This window comes from Oncorhynchus masou, chromosome 24, assembly GCF_036934945.1.
Source record: "Oncorhynchus masou masou isolate Uvic2021 chromosome 24, UVic_Omas_1.1, whole genome shotgun sequence".
NCBI lineage: Eukaryota > Metazoa > Chordata > Actinopteri > Salmoniformes > Salmonidae > Oncorhynchus > Oncorhynchus masou.
Genome location: NC_088235.1, coordinates 82,930,509 through 82,951,898, shown reverse-complemented (window position 1 = coordinate 82,951,898; position 21,390 = coordinate 82,930,509). Strand labels below are relative to the sequence as shown.

Below are 21,390 nucleotides of genomic sequence, written 5' to 3'. Positions count from 1 at the left end.
GAGTAGAGGGTTCAGTGGGGGAGTAGGGGGGTTCAGTGGGGGAGTAGGGGGATTAGAGGGGGAGTAGGGGGTTCAGTGGAGGAGTAGGGGGTTCAGTGGGGGAGTAGGGGGGTTTAGTGGAGGAGTAGGGGTTCAGTGGGGGAGTAGGGGGTTTAGTGGAGGAGTTGGGGGTTCAGTGGGGGAGTAGGTGGTTTAGAGGAGGAGTAGGGGTTCAGTGTGGGAGTAGGGGGTTTAGTGGAGGAGTAGGGCGTTTAGTGGAGGAGTAGGGCGTTTAGTGGAGGAGTATGGGTTCAGTGGGGGAGTAGGGGGTTTAGTGGAGGATTTGGGGGTAGGGAGGTCAGTGGGGGAGTAGGGGCTTAAAGGGGGAGTAGGGGTTAGTGGGAGAGTAGGGAGTTTTAGTGAGGGAGTAGGGATTTTAGTGGGGGACTAGTGAGTTTAATGGGGGAGTAGGGAGTTTAGTGGAGGAGTAGGGGGGTCAGTGGGGGAGTAGGGGGTTTAGTGGGGGAGTAGGGGGTTTAGTGGAGGAGTAGGGGGTTCAGTGGGGGAGTAGGGGGTTTATAGGGGGAGTCGGGGTTCAGTGGAGGAGTAGGGGGTTCAGTGGGGGAGTAGGGGGTTTAGTGAGGGAGTAGGGGTTTAGTGGAGGGAGTCGGGGTTCAGTGGAGGAGTAGGGGGGTCAGTGGGGGAGTAGGGGGTTAGTGGAGGAGTAGGGGGTTCAGTGGGGGAGTAGGGGGTTTAGAGGGGGAGTCGGGGGTTCAGTGGGGGAGTAGGGGGTTTAGTGAGGGAGTAGGGGTTTAGTGGAGGGTGTAGGGAGTTTAGTGTGGGAATAGGGAGTTTAGTGGAGGAGTAGGGGGGTCAGTGGGGGAGTAGGGGGTTTAGAGGGGGAGTAGGGGTTAGTGGGAGAGTACGGAGTTTTAGTGGGGGAGTAGGGAGTTTAGTGGGGGAGTAGGGAGTTTAGTGGGGGAGTAGGGGGGTTAGTGGGGGAGTAGGGGGTTCAGTGGGGGAGTAGGGGGTTTAGAAGGGGAGTAGGGAGTTTAGAGGGGGAGTAGGGGTTAGTGGGAGAGTAGGTAGTTTAAGTGGGGAGGAGTAGGGAGTTTAGTGGGGGAGTAGGGGGGTTAGTGGGGGAGTAAGGGGTTAAGTGGGGTAGTAGGGGTTCAGTGGGGGAGTAGGGGTTTAGAGGGGGAGTCGGGGGGTTCAGTGGAGGAGTAGTGGGTTCAGTGGGGGAGTAGGGGGGTTTAGTGAGGGAGTAGGGGGTTTAGAGGGGGAGTAGGGAGTTTAGTGGGGGAGTAGGGGGGTTAGTGGAGGAGTAGGGGGTTCAGTGGGGGAGTAGTGGGTTCAGTGGGGAGTTTGGGGTTTTAGAGGGGAGTAGGGGGGTTAGAGGGGAAGTAGGGGGTTCAATGGAGGAGTAGGGGGTTCAGTGGGGGAGTAAGGAGTTTAGTGGTGGAGTAGGGGGGTTAGTGGGGGAGTATGGGCTTCAGTGGGGGAGTACGGGGTTTAGAAGGGGAGGGGGGTTTCGTGCGGGAGTAGGGGTTTTAGTCGGGGAGTAGGGGGTTCAGTGGGGGAGTAGGGGGTTTAGTGGAGGAGTTGGGGTTAGGGGGGTCAGTGGGGGAGTAGGGGCTTAGAGGGGGAGTAGGGGTTAGTGGGAGAGTAGGGAGTTTTAGTGGGGGAGTAGGGATTTTACTGGGGGACTAGGGAGTTTAATGGGGGAGTAGGGAGTTTAGTGGAGGAGTAGGGGGGTCAGTGGGGGAGTAGGGGGTTTAGTGGGGGAGTAGGGGGTTTAGTGGAGGAGTAGGGGGTTCAGTGGGGGAGTAGGGGTTTAGAGGGGGAGTCGGGGGTTCAGTGGAGGAGTAGGGGGTTCATTGGGGGAGTAGGGGGTTTAGTGAGGGAGTAGGGGGTTTAGAGGGGGAGTCGGGGTTTAGTGGAAGGGGTAGGGAGTTTAGTGTGGGAATAGGGAGTTTAGTGGAGGAGTCGGGGGGTCAGTGGGGGAGTAGGGGGTTTAGAGCGGGAGTAGGGGTTAGTGGGAGAGTAGGGAGTTTTAGTGGGGGAGTAGGGAGTTTAGTGGGGGAGTAGGGAGTTCAGTGGGGGAGTAGGGGGTTTAGAAGCGGAGTAGGGGGTTTCGTGGGGGAGTAGGGGTTTTAGTTGGGGAGTAGGGGGTTTAGTGGGGGAGTAGGGGGTTTAGTGGAGGAGTAGGGGGTCAGTGGGGGAGTAGGGGATTTAGAGGGGGAGTAGGGGTTAGTGGGAGAGTAGGGTGTTTTAGTGGGGGAGTAGGGGGGTTAGTGGAAGAGTAGGTGGTTCAGTGGAGGAGTAGAGGGTTCAGTGGGGGAGTAGGGGGTTCAGTGGGGGAGTAGTGGGATTAGAGGGGGAGTAGGGGGTTCAGTGGAGGAGTAGGGGGTTCAGTGGGGGAGTAGGGGGTTTAGTGGAGGAGTAGGGGTTCAGTGGGGGAGTAGGGGGTTTAGTGGAGGAGTTGGGGGTTCAGTGGGGGAGTAGGTGGTTTAGAGGAGGAGTAGGGGTTCAGTGTGGGAGTAGGGGGTTTAGTGGAGGAGTAGGGCGTTTAGTGGAGGAGTAGGGCGTTTAGTGGAGGAGTATGGGTTCAGTGGGGGAGTAGGGGGTTTAGTGGAGGATTTGGGGGTAGGGAGGTCAGTGGGGGAGTAGGGGCTTAGAGGGGGAGTAGGGGTTAGTGGGAGAGTAGGGAGTTTTAGTGAGGGAGTAGGGATTTTAGTGGGGGACTAGTGAGTTTAATGGGGGAGTAGGGAGTTTAGTGGAGGAGTAGGGGGGTCAGTGGGGGAGTAGGGGGTTTAGTGGGGGAGTAGGGGGGTTTAGTGGAGGAGTAGGGGGTTCAGTGGGGGAGTAGGGGGTTTATAGGGGGAGTCGGGGTTCAGTGGAGGAGTAGGGGGGTTCAGTGGGGGAGTAGGGGGGTTTAGTGAGGGAGTAGGGGTTTAGTGGAGGGAGTCGGGGTTCAGTGGAGGAGTAGGGGGGTCAGTGGGGGAGTAGGGGGTTAGTGGAGGAGTAGGGGGTTCAGTGGGGGAGTAGGGGGTTTTTAGAGGGGGAGTCGGGGGTTCAGTGGGGGAGTAGGGGGTTTAGTGAGGGAGTAGGGGTTTAGTGGAGGGTGTAGGGAGTTTAGTGTGGGAATAGGGAGTTTAGTGGAGGAGTCGGGGGGTCAGTGGGGGAGTAGGGGGTTTAGAGGGGGAGTAGGGGTTAGTGGGAGAGTACGGAGTTTTAGTGGGGGAGTAGGGAGTTTAGTGGGGGAGTAGGGAGTTTAGTGGGGGAGTAGGGGTTAGTGGGGGAGTAGGGGGTTCAGTGGGGGAGTAGGGGGTTTAGAAGGGGAGTAGGGAGTTTAGTGGGGAAGTAGGGAGTTTAGTAGAGGAGTAGGGGGTTCAGGGAGGGAGTAGGGGTTTAGAGGGTGAGTAGGGGGTTTAGAGGGGGAGTAGGGGCTTTAGTTGGGGAGTAGGGGGTTTAGTTGGGGAGTAGGGGGTTTAGTGGGGGAGTATGGGCTTTTGTGGGGGAGTATGGGGTTTAGAAAGGGAGTAGGGGGTTTAGTGGGGGAGTAGGAGGTTTAGTTGGGGAGTAGGCGGTTTAGTGGGGGAGTAGGGGGTTCAGTGGAGGAGTAGGGGGTTCAGTGGGGGAGTAGGTGGTTTAGTGGGGGAGTATGGGGTTTAGAGGGGGAGTAGGGGGTTTAGTGGAGGGGGTAGGGATTTTAGTGGGGGAATAGGGAGTTTAGTGGAGGAGTATGGGGGTCAGTGGGGGAGTAGGGGTTTAGAGGGTGAGTAGGGTTTAGTGGGAGAGTAGGTTGTTTTAGTGGGGAGTAGGGAGTTTAGTGGGGGAGTAGGGAGTTTAGTGGGGGAGTAGGGGGGTTAGTGGGGGAGTCGGGGGTTCAGTGGGGGAGTAGGGGGTTTAGAGGGGGAGTAGGGAGTTTAGTGGGGAAGTACGGAGTTTAGTGGAGGAGTAGGGGGTTCAGTGGGGGAATAGGGGTTTAGAGGGGGAGTAGGGGTTTAGTGGGGGAGTAGGGAGTTTATTGGGGGAGTAGGGAGTTTAGTGGGCGAGTAGGGGGGTTAGTGGGGGAGTATGGGGTTAAGTGGGGGAGTAGGGGTTTAGAGGGGGAGTAGGGGGGTTAGTGGGGGAGTAGGGTTTTTGTTGGGGAGTAGGGGGTTTAGTGGGGGAGTACGGGGTTTAGTGGGGGAGTAGGAGGTTTAGTGGGGGAGTAGGGGGTTTAGTGGAGGAGTAGGGCGTTCAGTGGAGGAGTTGGAGGAGTTGGGGACTCGGAGGTATAGACTCTGATGTAGGGCTGGTATAGGGTGGACTAGGATGTATAGACTCTGAGGTATTAATGGTGTAGGGTGGACTAGGAGGTAAAGACTCTGATGTAGTATTGGTGTAGGGTGGACTGGGAGGTATAGACTCTGATGTAGGGCTGGTATAGGGTGGACTAGGATGTATAGACTCTGAGGTATTAATGGTGTAGGGTGGACTAGGAGGTAAAGACTCTGATGTAGGGCTAGTATAGGGTGGACTGGGAGGTATAGACTCTGATGTAGTATTGGTGTAGGGTGGACTGGGAGGTATAGGGTTGGTGTAGACGGTTTGGTGTATGGTGAATGGCCTGTGATGACCTCTCCTGGGTGCCTGAGAGGTGAACAGGAGACTGCCAAGTCACCTGTGAGTGGGCCATCTGTCTGTCTGTTCATCTGCGTTCCTTCAGCTGAAAGGCCGGTATGTATGTGTGTGTGTGTGCGTGTGTGTGTGTGTGTGTGTGTGTGTGTGTGTGTGTGTGTGTGTGTGTGTGTGTGTGTGTGTGTGTGTGTGTGTGTGTGTGTGTGTGTGTGTGTGTGTGTGTGTGTGTGTGTGCGTGCGTGCGTGCGTGCGTGCGTGCGTGCGTGCGTGCGTGTGTGTGTGTGTGTATGTGTGTGTGTGTGTGTGTGTGTGCGTGCGTGCGTGCGTGCGTGCGTGCGTGCGTGTGTGTGTGTGTGAGGGCTGACAGGTAGTGTGAGCTGATGGGAAACGGCTGCAGCGTGGCCATAACCGGGTGATAACCCGGGGAGTACATACACGTGAGCACCAGGCCGTGGAGACCTACGTTTCCTCTAGGTTTCTGCCTGAAGCAGCCCTCAGAGAAGCTGATATCAAAACATCCCACAGTCACCTTCTGACATCAACTTCTGCTACCACTTTACTTATGAAGTGTTCTAATGCCTGATAAACATGCGTAGCACATTATAGATGCATTCATAGAGCATAGTACTGGGGAGGCCTATGGGAACTCAGACCGGGACTCTCTCTCTACCACCATCTGTCTGTCTATGTTTCATCTCTGTCTGTTTGTCTTCCTCTGTCGCTGTCTGTCTGTCTTGGTCCATCCATCCAGGGTCTTCTCTGGCACCCTCTCCATCTTCCCAGCTGCAGTCACATCAGAGTAGAGAAGAGCTGGAGGAGAACTAGTGTTTATAAGAGCTCCTTCCTTCCATATGGCCGATAACTATTAATGGCCCCCGCTACATTTACCTTGGATGCCGTTCTTCAGGAACCATGTCCAAACTACAGAAAGAAAACAAGAACAGGAGGAAAAGAGCGGACGTTCAGGTTAAGGCCTTCTAGAGTTACCTGTGTTGTTCCATGCTTTTTCCGGGGGTAATTAAACTATACAATGTGTGTATAATGTGGTTTGGGCAGGCCATTCATCTTGCCACAGCATCCGCCCCCCACACCCTCTCCCTCATGCCAAAATCTCCCCACAGTCCCAACGCTCTAGCAGCCCCATGGTACACGGTGTGTGTCTGACTCTGGGTAATGACATATAGCGTCTCAAGGGCATTATTCATTTTCATACACAGCTTATTTATGAAAAGAGTGGGGATCATTGAGTCATAACATAACAAGCAGAAAATAAATACTCTCTGACTCTCTCTGGTGCCCCCTGTTGGGGGGAACGTTTCTGGCATGAGAGTGGTGTTATAGTGAAGTGGGCATTGCTGCTCCACTTTATGCAATTCACTGTACACGCTGCTCTGCTGGGTACCAAGTAATCACACTATTAGTCAAAGGAAAGAATCACTGAGGCTATGGTACATCAACAGTATGTTAGGACAGACTGTATTTTCGTACAGTCTGAACCTCCCCCTCTCTCTATATATCCAGTGCTTTGTTCGGTACTGTATGATCCAGCGTGTTACTGTTACTGCTATGTATTGTTACTGTTACTGTTTCTGTTACTGTAGTGTTACTGTTACTGTTAATGTAGTGTTACTGTAGTGTTACTGTTACTGCAGTGTTACTGTTACTGTTAATGTAGTGTTACTGTAGTGTTACTGTTTCTGTTACTGTAGTGTTACTGTTAATGTAGTGTTACTGTAGTGTTACTGTTACTGCAGTGTTACTGTTACTGTTAATGTAGTGTTACTGTAGTGTTACTGTTTCTGTTACTGTAGTGTTACTGTTACTGTTAATGTAGTGTTACTGTAGTGTTACTGTTTCTGTTACTGTAGTGTTACTGTTACTGTTAATGTAGTGTTACTGTAGTGTTACTGTTACTGTTACTGCAGTGTTACTGTTACTGTTATGTTACTGTTACCTTTACTGTATCGTTACTGTTACTTTAGTGTTACTGTAGTGTTAGTGTTACGGTTACTGTTATGTTACTGTTACTGTACTGTTACTGTGGTGTGACTTTTAATTTTACTGTTGCTGCTGCTTTTGCTGTTGCTGTTTCTGTAGTGTTACTGTTACTGTTACTGTATTTTTACTCTTACTGTACGGTTACTGTCACTTTTGCTGTTGTGTTGCTGTTACTATTGTATTGTTACTGTTATTGTTAATCTAGTGTTACTTTTACTGTTACTGTAGTGTTACTGTTACTGTAGTGTTGTTCTTACTGTACTGTTACTATTACTGTCACTGTAGTGTTACTATTACTGGTACTGGAGTGTTACTGTTACTGTCACTGTAGTGTTACAATTACTGTAACTGTAGTGTTACTGTTACTGTTACTGTAGTGGTACTGTAGTGTTACTGTTACGGTTACTGTTACTATTACTGTTACTGTACTATTACTGTAGTGTTACTGTTACTGTAGTGGTACTGTAGTGTTACTGTTACGGTTACTGTTACTGTTAATATTACTGTTACTGTCACTGTAGTGCTACTATTACTGTTACAGTAGTGGTACTGTGGTGTTACTGTTACTGTTACTGCAGTATTACTGTTATGGTTACTGTGGTGTTACTGTTACTGTTATGGTTACTGCGGTATTAGTGAAACTGTTACTGTTACTGTAGTGTTACTGGTACTGTTAATGTAGTGTTACTGGTACTGTTAATGTAGTGCTACTGTTACTGTAGTGTTACTGGTACTGTTAATGTAGTGTTACTGTTACTGTTAATGGAGTGTTACTGTTACTGTACTGTTACTATTACTGTGGTGTTACTGTTAATATTACTGTGGTGTTACTGTTACAGTAGTGTTACTGTTACTGTGGTGTGACTTGTACTTTTACTGTTTTTATGTTGTGTTACTGTTACTGTGACTGTTACTGTTGCTGTAGTGTTACTGTTACTTTTACTGTACTGTTGCTGTTGCTGTTACTGTTGCTGTAGTGTTACTGTTACTGTGGTTTTACTGTTACTGTTTCTGTAGTGTCACTGTTAATGCAGTGTTACTGTTAATTTTACTGTACTGTTACTGTTACTGTTACTGTTACTGTTACTTTTACTGTAATGTTACTGTTACTGTTACTGTTACCTTTACTGTACTGTTACTGTTACTGTTACTGTTACTGTTGTTGTTGCTGTATTGTTACTGTTACTGGAATGTTTCTGTTTCTCTACTCTTACTCTAGTGTTATGTACTCTAAGGACTGTTTCAGTATGGCATACTATACTGGTGATCTGGCCAAGAGAATGTTGTTCACTTTTCCATGTACAGACTGACACAGCACCAGGTGATAGAGGTTCTGAGCATACTCACACACTCACACACACACTCACACAAACACACACACACACACACACACACACACACACACACACACACACACACACACACACACACACACACACACACACAACCTTGTGGGGACACACAATTCAGTCCCATTCAAAATCCTATTTTCCCTAACCCTCAACCTAACCCCTACCCCAACCATAATCTTAACCCTAATCCTATCCTTAACCCAGAAACCTAACCATAATCTTAACCCTGAACCTAACCCTAGCTCCTAACCCTAAAACTAACCCTAGCTCCTAACCCTAACCCTAAACGTAAAACTAACCCTAGCTCCTAACCCTTAACTTAACCCTAGCTCCTAACCCTAAACCTAAAACTATCCATAGCTCCTAACCCTAACCCTAAACCTAACCCTAGCTCCTAACCCTAAACCTAAAACTAACCCTAGCTCCTAACCCTAACCCTAAACGTAAAACTAACTCTAGCTCCTAACCCTTAACTTAACCCTAGCTCCTAACCCTAACCCTAAACCTAACCCTAGCTCCTAACCCTAAACCTAAAACTAACCCTAGCTTCTAACCCTTAACTTAACCCTAGCTCCTAACCCTAACCCTAAACGTAAAACTAACCCTAGCTCCTAACCCTTAACTTAACCCTAGCTCCTAACCCTAAACCTAAAACTAACCATAGCTCCTAACCCTAACCCTAAACCTAACTCTAGTTCCTAACCCTAAACCTAAACCTAACCCTAGCTCCTAACCCTAAACCTAACCCTAGCTCCTAAACCTAACCCTAGCTCCTAACCCTAACACTAACACTCATTCTAACCTTAACCCTAAACCCCCCAAAAAAAGAGCATTTGATCTTGTGGGGACCAACAAAATGTCTGCAGTTGGTCAAGTGTTTTGTTTGTTTACTTTATTTTGCAGGGATTTCTGGTCCACTAAGGTCTAGTTAAACACACACACACACACACACACACACACACACACACACACACACACACACACACACACACACACACACACACACACACACACACACACACACACACACACACACACACACACACACACACACACACACACACACACACACACACCTTCTCTATATAACACAGCAATATGCACGTACATGTAGGAGGAGGAACTGGTGTGACAGTGTTTTGGAGTCAGAGAGCAGTGTTTCAGCAGGTTTCCATTTGTTAGTTCCTTGATGCTGCCTTCATTCCCTTATTGAAAACATCCCATGGAATGTCCTACAGCAGCCATAGCCCAGCCACCACTTCACTGGAGAGATAGTGTGTGTGTGTGTGTGTGTGTGTGTGTGTGTGTGTGTGTGTGTGTGTGTGTGTGTGTGTGTGTGTGTGTGCGTGTGAGAGAGAGAGAGAGAGAGGGGGGATGGAGGCGAGTGAGTTTTATGGCCGAGAGAGTTGTTAATTAATGTATACAGTAATACAATACATACTAATATTTGTATTTTAGACAAGTTGCTTTTGTCTGTTATACAAGTTTGTGACTTTGTGTGTGCACTGTGCATGTGTGTGTGTCTATGTACGTGTGTGTAATAGGTTATTGTTCAGTTTTGGACAGATGTGTTTTGCAGTTGCATGTGAAGTGGTGGGTTAAAGCCATAGTTGTATTCTTGCACTCTAGATGTTGCCTGCTTTGTCACAATGCCTCCCCCTCTCTCTTTCATCTCCCCTCTCTCTCTTCTTCCATCTGTCTCTGTCTGCTTTCCTGTCTGCCTCCATCCCCCTTTATCACACTGACTCTATCTCTCTCCTCCATAACTCCATCTGCTCTGTCTCACTCTGTCTTTCCTTGTCTTCCCTCCTCCCAGTAGGAACGTTTTATGGAGCGAGAGAGGAGGAGACACCAGGGAAAGACGACTAGTGGTCTCCCCCGGATAGTTTAGTATTGTATTTGTACAGGTGTGGCATGGTATGTGTTACTGTATCGGTGTGCATCATTTAACAGTGGTGCCTCTGTCTTAGTGCCCACCCTGTTGGTGTGTCCCTCTCTGCCTCCCCCTGCGTGAGACTGACGATGCACAGGCCCCGTCTCCCGTCGCTGAGCTGGGACTGTGGCGGGGAGACAGCCTTTTTTGACTCTCATACATCTTTAACTCACACGTACACACACACACACACACACACACACACACACACACACACACACACACACACACACACACACACACACACACACACACACACACACACACACACACAGACACACACACACAAACACACAGACACACACAGACACACACACACGCACACACTCATATACACAGACACACAGAGACAGACACACATACACACACTCACACACAGTAGACAGGCAGATACACACACACAGGTGCTCATATAAGATCTGTCTGATATTAGATTCACTACAAGTCAGAGCTGAAGAGGTGCAATATTAAAACATAATGTTTTCATCAGTCATCTCCCCATTAGCAGAAGACCCAGTGTGGAGCCCCATCACTTTTCTGTCTCCTCTCCTTACAGTCTCTATACAGTGCAAGGCAGATTCATGACAACCTGTCACAAACGTAGTATTGACATTCTTACATATTTTTTCAGTCCTGAGTCCTGACCCATAGCTTTCTACATACAGTATGTATGACACAATCCCCTGTTATCATTATAACTACTAATAATGAATCTGGTATAAGGTTAGAGGTTGGGCCCATAGTGCCAGTCCCTCTTTCTGTCAGGCCTGTATCCTCTCTCAGTCCCTCTCTCTGTCAGGCCTGTATCCTCTATCAGTCCCTCTCTCTGTCAGGCCTGTAGCCTCTCTCAGTCCCTCTCTCTGTCAGGCCTGTATCCTCTCTCAGTCCCTCTCTCTGTCAGGCCTGTATCCTCTCTCAGTCCCTCTTTCTGTCAGGCCTGTAGCCTCTCTCAGTCCCTCTCTCTGTCAGGCCTGTATCCTCTCTCAGTCCCTCTCTCTGTCAGGCCTGTAGCCTCTCTCAGTCCCTCTCTCTGTCAGGCCTGTATCCTCTCTCAGTCCCTCTCTCTGTCAGGCCTGTATCCTCTCTCAATCCCTCTCTCTGTCAGGCCTGTATCCTCTCTCAGTCCCTCTCTCTGTCAGGCCTGTAGCCTCTCTCAGTCCCTCTCTCTGTTAGGCCTGTATCCTCTCTCAGTCCCTCTCTCTGTAAGGCCCGTAGCCTCTGTCCCTCTCTCTGGCAGTCCTGTAGCCTCTCTCAGCCCCTCTCTCTGTCAGGCCTGTATCCTCTCTCAGTCCCTCTCTCTGGCAGGCCTGTATCCTCTCTCAGTCCCTCTCTCTGTCAGGCCTGTAGCCTCTCTCAGCCCCTCTGGCAGGCCTGTGTCCTCTCTCAGCCCCTCTCTCTGTCAGGCCCCTAATCTCTGTCCTTCTCTCTGTCAGGCCTGTAGCCTCTCTCAGCCCCTCTCTCTGTCCCTCTCAGGCCCTGGAGTGTTAGCTTAGCATTAGCCTGTGTGCTGGTGTTGATCCCAGGCAGCTCTAATTAGATCTGTAGGGATCATTAGTCTGCTTGTAGATGACATGCTTCATTAGCCTCTGGAACAACATATTACAGCTCATTCAGCACTAATGGCTGCTACGCCACATTGCACTGACACTTGTACACTCACTCCATCTCCATAACTCTCCTCTAGCTAATACAAACACACACATTCTCTTTGTCACACACACCGGCACACATTGCATGTATTGCACGGACATACAAATGCACGCAGACACACAATGTCGATTACACTTGCAATTTTTTACACAATTTGTCTAAAGTCTGTCATTAATTACTATGTATCAGCTGATCTGAGACCTACAAATGTATCTGACATGTAGCAGAGGGACTTGTTGTAATAGAGAGGGGGTGGGGGGGTGAAGGGTGGAGGAGAGGAAATGACATGATGAAAGTTGGAGCAGGAATGAGATGAGAGCGATAAAGAGAGCTTTGAGTCGGGGTCTATGAGGGTGCCATGGCTTCCATCACATTCATGCACTGCATAGCTACCGTCAGCATGTGTGTGTGTATGTCTGTCTGTGTGTCTGTGTGTAAGAAAGGAGCCTTTCTCCAGACGCCTGCCAGCTGCCCTCCCCCTCCGTCCTGTCCTAGCAGAGAAGGAGTTAAGACCTCAGCTGTCAGCAACAAAAACAAACTGAGGGGGCAATTTTCACTAAATGTTTTAACCCCACCACAGGCCCAGCCCAGCAAATCCCTGTCTCCCCCTCCTCCCGATCTTTTCTCTTGCCTTACCTCCCTCTTTCATCTCTCTTCTTCCGCAGTCTCTCTCGCCCCTTCCCTCCTCCCTCCCTCTCTGTGTCTCTGTCTGCCAGGGGAGGTTCACACACAGCAGTGTGGCAGCAGTGACTGGAGCCTGTGGGGTCTGGCAGACAGAATGAGAGCATACAGACAGTCTAAATATGTAATGCCAGCAGGAATCACTTTAAATGTTCCTACAGAAAATCACTGGCCCCTACAGTGGTCCTGACATAGTCCATGTGGTGCAGAACCAAGGATGCCATGGTCAGGCTGTGTGTCTCTGAGTATGCAATGTAAAAGAGGTTGACCTACAGGGGGTAAATAAGTATAAATGTTTTTTCGGACTTGCTACATTAGGGGACCTGATACGTCCGTTTGCAATCATTGGTCATCACACCCCACCGGTAATGGCATTCCTTTGGTCTCACCACTCCACGGGGGGTAGTCAAGATGTGATGTGTGTTGTCTTAAATAAACAGTTGTAGAAGGGTGCTATTAGCCAAGGAATCATTCCATGTTATACATATAAAAATGTCCAATGGTGTCTTGATGCATTAGGGGACCAGAACTGGGACACGACCGTTCCCGGTCATCGGTCATCACACCCCACCGGTGGAAGCACTTATTGGGCTGCATGCATAGGAAATGAAATCATTATGAAAGGGAGGAGGGGAGGAGAAAGGGATGAGGAGGGGTAAGGAGGGGAAACACGCCTGATTCCCATGAATCCCACTACTAAAACAGAGCCTGAGAGCTTCAGGGTGGAATTTCCTGATTCCTTCCTTTAGATTTACAAGCGAGAGCTGCTCTGTTCAACACCACGGTTCAGCTGGTTCAGATGCACTACGGATAGAATGTCTCTCCCCCGGTTTGTTGACTGGAAGGCTGGGAGGTGATTTATAGATGAGCTGGTACTGTAGAAGTATACATGTACACCTAGGGTTACAGTGCAGGGATGCTAGAGTTATTAAAAGCTTTGTTACATGAATCATTCTCACATTGTGGAAGGGGCTGATAGTGCTCTGGCAGTGAGTCAGACAGGGACTTCTCTGAGCATTTATACAGAGGCAGGTACACACTCATACGCATGCACGTGCCCACACACAAGATTACATGCATACACACGCATACCCACCGATACACACACACACTGGCACGTTGTGAACACATACATCAGATAGCACTCATATTTCCAATTAGGGTAGAGGAATGCATCCTTATTTTCCTTGGCCAACTTATTTTCTTGGAGTCCAGATTTGTGTGGTTTGTTTCCATTTCATCACCACCCCTTTGTCTCTCTCCTCATCCCTCTCTTCTCTTGTCCTCTCCCTTTTTCCCCCGGTCTGTTGTTCCACAGCCCGTGAAGCAACAGCTTGTGTTTGTTTGCAGCATAGTAACAGTGAACAGCATGCGTTCTGTGTGTTCTGTGTGTGGAGGTCTACGCCGTCGTCCCCCTCCTCCACCTCAGGTGTCCACCAGCCAGCCTGCCTGCCTGCCTGCCAGCCTGCCTGCCTGCCTGCCTGCCCATTGCTCTGAGAGCATGGATCCCTCTCTCCTTCTTACGCTGGCACAGCCTCCCTCTCCCACTGGCCTGTCCCTATCCACATCACTCTCTACAGTAGAGGGATTATCCCTATGTGTCCACTCACCATTCAGCGTCGCTTGACTATATTGACAGGGTGCAGGGATGGGTATAGGGAGGAGTGGAGCAAGGCGAGGACGGGCTGAGGGAGGAATGGGGTGCTGACTCGGCTGGAGTCAAGCCCACAAAGCCCTCAGCCTGGGTGGCAACCAGATACACGCTACTATAGAGGGGAGAGGGATGTTGAGAGAAAGAGGCTGAATATGTGGCTATTGAATGTGTGTGTTTGTGTGTGTTGCAGGTGTGTTTGAATGTTTGTTTGTGCGTGTGGGTTTTTACATATGAAATCTGGAACCCTGTTTTGAGCATTTTACATTTGATTCCACAAAATACGTTTTTCTGTAAATAACTGTTTCAGGGTATGATTTGAGAGATGCACATTCTACATAACGTTAACAAGCTAGCTACTTTACAACGCGACTCGCGCTGCCGCGTCACAATACCTGGTACTCTTGTCCTGGATTCTGGAACCGTTACTCACACAGGTCCAGGATTCGTTTCAGCCTGGGATCGTTTGCGTTTCACACATGCTTTATAGCGTGGATCAGGGTACCTACAGCTCCAGGATCATACAAGTGATACGTGAAAGCACCCTGACAAATCAAGAAAGAGAGAAAAATGCAAGATATCAGAAATGTATTTTCTAGCTCCTCTAATGGTCTCTAGAGTCAGAAACATTCCCTCTGAGAGATACAGACCAGACAGGGAGGAGGGTACACTTGGCCCCCTGTAGCAGGTGTGTGTTGCTGGCTACAGTCCTTAACTCTGTGGATGTCTGGTGGCCAGGAAGAGAGATGACCACACACACACACACACACACACACACATACCCCGGACCAGACTAAATGACTTCCTCTGCCTGTGGTAACCGTACGCCTCAATAAGAACTCTGTTCAGACTGTTTATGTATGACATCAAACAGAGACTAAATAAACAAGACACATCAGACAGATTGACCTCACAGGAGGAATACACAGGGCTTTTTTCACTGAGCACTAAAGGGCTTCATAGCTGAAATGAATCAAATATCTGCTTTACACAGACACGGGGGTCATTGAAGCTGTCTGCTTCCATTCTGGGAGCAGCCTTCAGCTGTGGAGGGGACAGGAGAGGACAGGAGAGAGGAGGAGAGGAGTAGAAAGGCAGAGTGGAGGGGGGTAGGAGTAGTGGTGGCCAGTCTTCGTTTTAGCCATGATGCTCCTGTACTGCCCGCGCCTGACTGATGGTAGTGGGGAGAACAGGCTGTGGCTCGGGTGGCTGAGGTCCCTGATGATCTTCTTGGTCTTCCTGCGACCCCCCCCTCCCCCACCTCCCACCTCCCTCCTCTCTCCTCTCTCTCCTCTGGAGGGGCCTGTTGTGGGGGAGGGAGAGTGCTGTAATCTGGCCGTCTGATCTGGCCGACACTCTGCGGTAGCCTCTCCTCTCTCATCATGCCAATCCCAACGCAGCCTTTGAACTCTGCCGCCAAGAAAGTCTAGTACCGCTTTTTTCTCCCTCAGGAATGATCAGAAAAATCATAATAATAAAATAGAGGGTCTGAAAAAAGCTGGCGAGCTTGGGAGCTTGAAGATTGTCAGCGTGCTGTTAATAAGCTGGAGGAGCGTGCGGAGGGGGTGATGTCAGAGAGCATTAGGCCTTATTGCTGGGTTGAGTGACACCTGGGATTATCATCTGTAGAGAGGAATAAAACAGCTTTCATCAGAGTGGGGCTGGGGCATGTCTGTTTGATGTCAGAGTGAAGGAATCACACACACACACAGGGGGTTTGGGGAAGGAGGCCAGGAGCAGAGTGCACTACAATATGGGGTCATTAGGAACAAGTGTAGTGAATGATCAAGGGCCAGTATGTGTTAGGAACTAAGGATGGTCTCACTGCCACCATAACAGGCTCACTGCCACCCTGTCTCTCCAGACCTCTGATTCAGACTAGAGACTATCATGTCTCTTCAGACCTCTGATTCAGACTAGAGACTATCATGTCTCTCCAGACCTCTGATTCAGACTAGAGACTATCATGTCTCTTCAGACCTCTGATTCAGACTAGAGACTATCATGTCTCTTCAGACCTCTGATTCAGACTAGAGACTATCATGTCTCTTCAGACCTCTGATTCAGACTAGAGACTATCATGTCTCTCCAGACCTCTGATTCAGACTAGAGACTATCATGTCTCTCCAGACCTCTGATTCAGACTAGAGACTATCATGTCTCTCCAGACCTCTGATTCAGACTAGAGACTATCATGTCTCTCCAGACCTCTGATTCAGACTAGAGACTATCATGTCTCTTCAGACCTCTGATTCAGACTAGAGACTATCATGTCTCTCCAGACCTCTGATTCAGACTAGAGACTATCATGTCTCTTCAGACCTCTGATTCAGACTAGAGACTATCATGTCTCTCCAGACCTCTGATTCAGACTAGAGACTATCATGTCTCTTCAGACCTCTGATTCAGACTAGAGACTATCATGTCTCTTCAGACTTCTGATTCAGACTAGAGACTATCATGTCTCTTCAGACCTCTGATTCAGACTAGAGACTATCATGTCTCTTCAGACCTCTGATTCAGACTAGAGACTATCATGTCTCTTCAGACCTCTGATTCAGACTAGAGACTATCATGTCTCTCCAGACCTCTGATTCAGACTAGAGACTATCATGTCTCTTCAGACCTCTGATTCAGACTAGAGACTATCATGTAACAATCTGTCATCATTACTAAAGAGAAGAGATTGGGAAAAACTCTGGGCCCTATCTGAGATGTGAACTGATCTGTTGTGTTTCCTGTTAGGTCACTTCCTGGGGAACCACAGTGTGTTGGACATCCTGAGACAGGAGGGCTACGAGGTGGTGCACACACCATCACACTACCAGGAACCAATCCCAGAGTGAGTACAGAGACACACCCCGCCCACGCAGCAGGGCTACAACCCAAATACATACACACACAGACTACAGTATTGTTTACGCACTAACACAAACACACACATTGATACATGTGTGTATGGCCAATGAGCACTAATTCATATGAGCCCTCTCACAAACACAGTCACAAGTTACCCCATAACTTTACAATCCCAAGTCAACTAGAGCAGAAACACATGACATGTACTAATTGACCCCCACAGATGTGCTAAATGTAGAAACATGTTTTAGTACATGTAGTACACCATTACAACCAGAGCTCAGCTAAGTAGGAATCCTTTGATTCCCCCAACCCTCACTCCCTCACCCCGCCAGCTGTGAGAGGTGGGCCAGCCCGCTCCTTGCTACCCCTTGGCATGGCTACCTCATAGAAAGGCCTCAACCATTTGCCTCCTGGAGAGGGGTGCTGCATCTCCTCACGCAAACCAGCCCCCAGTCTCCTGTGAACTCTCCCACCCCGAACAGGCAGGCAGCAGGAGGACTTGGGGGGGGGGGGGTTGATCCAAGGGCCGGGCAGGTTGGGCCCATTAAAATAGCAGCGCTAATGGTTACAAGACTCACATGAACTAGGGTGAAAATGGAAAAATTAGAAACAATAAGGGAAATCGCATAAAACAGAGCTACATTAAAACCTCCCATCCAGCCACTGCTTTTACAAACTCACTTCCCCACTGTAAATTCCAGCTGTAACCAACCCGTTCCTTCCTGGCTCATACACAGAGCAGGCCCCAGCCGAGCTGAAGGCCACAGCAGTTCTGTTTCAAAAACTGACAAGTGGACTGACTGTGGTCGAAACATAAAAACACAAAACCCCTCAAAGCATGTTGTGCTCTCTGATATGAGGTGACACAACAACACAATACATCAGGAAGCTTGTCGGGTGTTTATCAAGTGTAAACCTCTAAACTGAGCCTCTGAACCCAGAGGCACCACGTGTTCTCTGCTCAATAGAGATATTATGACAGATGGAAAAAGTGACTCAGTGTAGAGTGGCTATAGCAGCCAGCCACTGTAGTCAGTGTAACACTGGCAAACACAGAACTGAGCACTGTGTTGTCTGGACTTGGCGTCTCATTATGATGTCAAACCTCCAGGCTGTTAACTGATGGGAAAGCAATATGACCCTTCATATACATAGTAGGAAGACGTTTCCCCTAGATGTTGAGGTATATGGGGTTTGGGGTTTTCTGATCCTATATCTGTGCCTACAGGCAACTACCGGTAACCAGATAGGGAAAGACAGATAAGGAATGAACTCCTTGTGGATTAGTGTAGGGCCGTGTTTCAATACTTTTGAAATCTATTCTAACTTCCTCCTTTCCTGCTCGCACAGGATTGTGTTGATCAAAGCAATGTAATAGAACCCTTACTTTCACCTATCCGACCGTTACATTAGAGACTACTTCAATGAAACAAATATGGTAAGGAGGAATTTCTAAGGTATTGAGTTGTCAGGGTAGTTGGGGCAGATGTCGCTCAGACAGGCCTCCACATGGGTTACAGCTTCCTCCCTTGTGGCTCGTTTAGACACTTAGTCAACGTTTTACAAGCACAGAGGGCATTGTGTCCCTGTTTGAAGTTCAAAACCCTTTGGACCATATAGATAGACTAGAGAGCACCGTGATGGTCAGGTCACCTTAAACCACACACCATAACACATTCACACACAGCGTACAAGGAGAACCTCCCTAAAGTATCTGACATAATATGCTTAAACTACACACCAAAGATGTTTTTTCACATATCTCTTCATTGATATATCGTTCGTGGAAGCATGCTTTCTTCTCTGAATTCCATGGAAAAATACTTGCAGCTGAGTTTTGCGCACCAATTTCGGCGCAGGACACCGGGCGGACACCTGGTAAATGTGGTCTCTTATGGTCAATCTTCCAATGATATGCCTACAAATACGTCACAATGCTGCAGACACCTTGGGGAAACGACAGAAAGGGCAGACTCATTCCTCTCGCATTCACAGCCATATAAGGAGACAATGGAAAACGGAGCCTCAAAAATCCTGCTCATTTCCTGGATGCCTTCTCATCTTGGTTTTGCCTGTAGCTCACGTTCTAGGGCACGCACAGAGAATATCTTTGCAGTTCTGGACACGTCAGAGTGTTTTCTTTCCAAAGCTACCAATTATATGCATAGTCGAGCATCTTTTTGTGACAAAATATTGCGCTTAAAACGGGCACGTCTTTTTATCCAAAAATGATATAGCGCCCCTAGAGTTTCAAGAGGTTAAACCACACACCATAACACATTCACACACAGCGTACAAGGAGAACCTCCCTAAAGTATCTGACATAATATGCTTAAACCACACACCATAACACATTCACACACAGCGTACAAGGAGAACCTCCCTAAAGTATCTGACATAATATGCTTAAACCACACACCATAACACATTCACACACAGCATACAAGGAGAACCTCCCTAAAGTATCTGACATAATATGCTTAAACCACACACCATAACACATTCACACACAGCATACAAGGAGAACCTCCCTAAAGTATCTGACATAATATGCTTAAACCACACACCATAACACATTCACACACAGCATACAAGGAGAACCTCCCTAAAGTATCTGACATAATATGCTTAAACCACACACCATAACACATTCACACACAGCGTACAAGGAGAACCTCCCTAAAGTATCTGACATAATATGCTTAAACTGCTCACCAACATTGTTCTGTTATCTTTCATCTATTCTAGTGATAAGGGAACATACAGCCAGGTCTATACCATAGTGCTATGATATTTAATAAGCATATAGTGTTCTGTTCCACAGAGAACCAACAGAGAACCCCAGCGATGGGGGCTCCGATGCGGGTAAAACCTCTCCCTATGACTGGATGACCAGCCCCTCAGACCTGGATGGTAGCCTGGATGGTTTGGAGGAGCTGGAGGATGAGGAGCTACCCCACATGCTGCTGCCAGACAGCCTGAGCCAGCTAGAGGAGTTTGGGAGACATAAGCGCCCCCGGAAGGCCCACCGCAGCCATGGCCGCCCACGCCTCTTCAGTGACCTGTGGGTCCGCATCGGTGACGGGTGAGAGAAGAAGAGAACAAATACACACACTGTTTCTAGGTCTTTATTGAACCCATTCAATGACAACAGAAAATAGCATAAAATGAAGGGTAGCAGACAGTGAAACTGGACACTCACACAGCAAGAGACCTTAACAAGCTCTACCACAGTGTTCCTGTTAACCTGACTGATGTTGTTCTCCTACCCTCCAGCACCACAACTCCTCTGCCTAATGTGAGGATAACCAATGGCTATGTGACAGTGGAGCCTCTACTCACCCACCAGGAGCAGAGGAGGAGGACAGGCCTCTACCCTCCAGTGGAACCCCCCAGCCAGTCCTCACCCTCAGCGCTGCCCACTCCCAGCTCAGCCCAGTACACCATCGGCACCACCCACGCCCTCACCTGCCTACTAACGTTACTCGCCTCACACCTGCTGTTCACCTCCTGACCACATGGTGGAGCTCTCTCCACAGACAAAAACTCATACTGTCTCTATACCTGAGCACCGTTATGTGCCAAGAACCCTAGAACATACAAATATCTACATATAAAGATTCTGCAAATGGGAACAGGAGGTAGAAATGAACTGCTATGGGCTTGGAACATACACAGAACATAGAACATGTAGACATGGATATGAGGGTAGAGGGCAACAGACAGACACACCAAGGACTTCTGAGACAGAGCTGTCCGTCTTCAGGCTTCTGTGAAGGGAACATGGTCAGTCTGTGAAAAGTTATTTAAACTCACAATGTGTGGAATAACTTTCACCCATGACAAATAGATAAACGGTCTCTATCAGAGAACTAATGGAAGATGCTGTATATACGACATCCATATTATGAAGTTGTCAGTAGGGGCCAAGTCTTAAAATCACAAGAAAGCAATATGATAAATAATAATAATAAATGTTATTATTATGAATAATATTGATATTAATGATGAGAATAGACATACTAATCACTATAATAACAGCTATAACTCTGTAATAAGGTCTGATATCTTAAAGACATAGGATGTGGAGCACACATTGGGCGTTTTTGTAAATTGTGCATTTTGTTCATAAAGAAATATTGTATATTTATTATTTCTCAAAGAGTATATTTTCATGCATTTGATGATTCCCGGAACAATAAACTTTTGGAAATTCCCTCAAGTTTCTTGGAGTTCCTACTTCTCTAGGCCTGCATGTCAATACTAATGCCAGTTAGTATTCCATTCCAAGCACGGTGCGCTAATGTAAAGGTGAGTTTAGACCTACAGAAAACTTAGAGGGGAATTCTCCAAGAATTGAATTCACTGCCCTCTACAGGATCCAATTGGAATGCAGGGAGTGTCATCAAGTTACACGGCATGGTTCCACTTTCACCACCAGGTGGCAACAGCGGCTTTAACAAAAAACAACAATCAGAAAATGTTCAAACTCCAATATGAAGCCAATTAAGACTCCATGGTCATGGACACTTCTGCTACTCCCACCACTTTCAGCAACGCTCTTGTTAGCTTTTATGTAGTCACAGTATATATATTATGTAGAATTTATGTAGTCACAGTATATATATATTATGTAGAATTTATGTAGTCACAGTATA

At 48.2% G+C, this 21,390-nt stretch overlaps 1 protein-coding gene across 1 annotated transcript in view; it reads left to right on the top strand.

Annotated features, from left to right (window-relative positions):
• The window catches only part of trabd2b (TraB domain containing 2B), a 98,524-nt gene extending 77,581 nt beyond the window's left edge, over positions 1 to 20,943 (top strand). The window contains exons 5-7 of the mRNA XM_064933203.1: positions 16,616 to 16,712; positions 19,557 to 19,817; positions 20,009 to 20,943. Of these exons, the coding sequence (XP_064789275.1) occupies positions 16,616 to 16,712; positions 19,557 to 19,817; positions 20,009 to 20,246 (596 nt within the window). The 3' untranslated portion in view covers positions 20,247 to 20,943. The remainder of the gene's footprint in view (positions 1 to 16,615; positions 16,713 to 19,556; positions 19,818 to 20,008) is intronic.
• Positions 20,944 to 21,390: the final 447 nt, after the last annotated feature.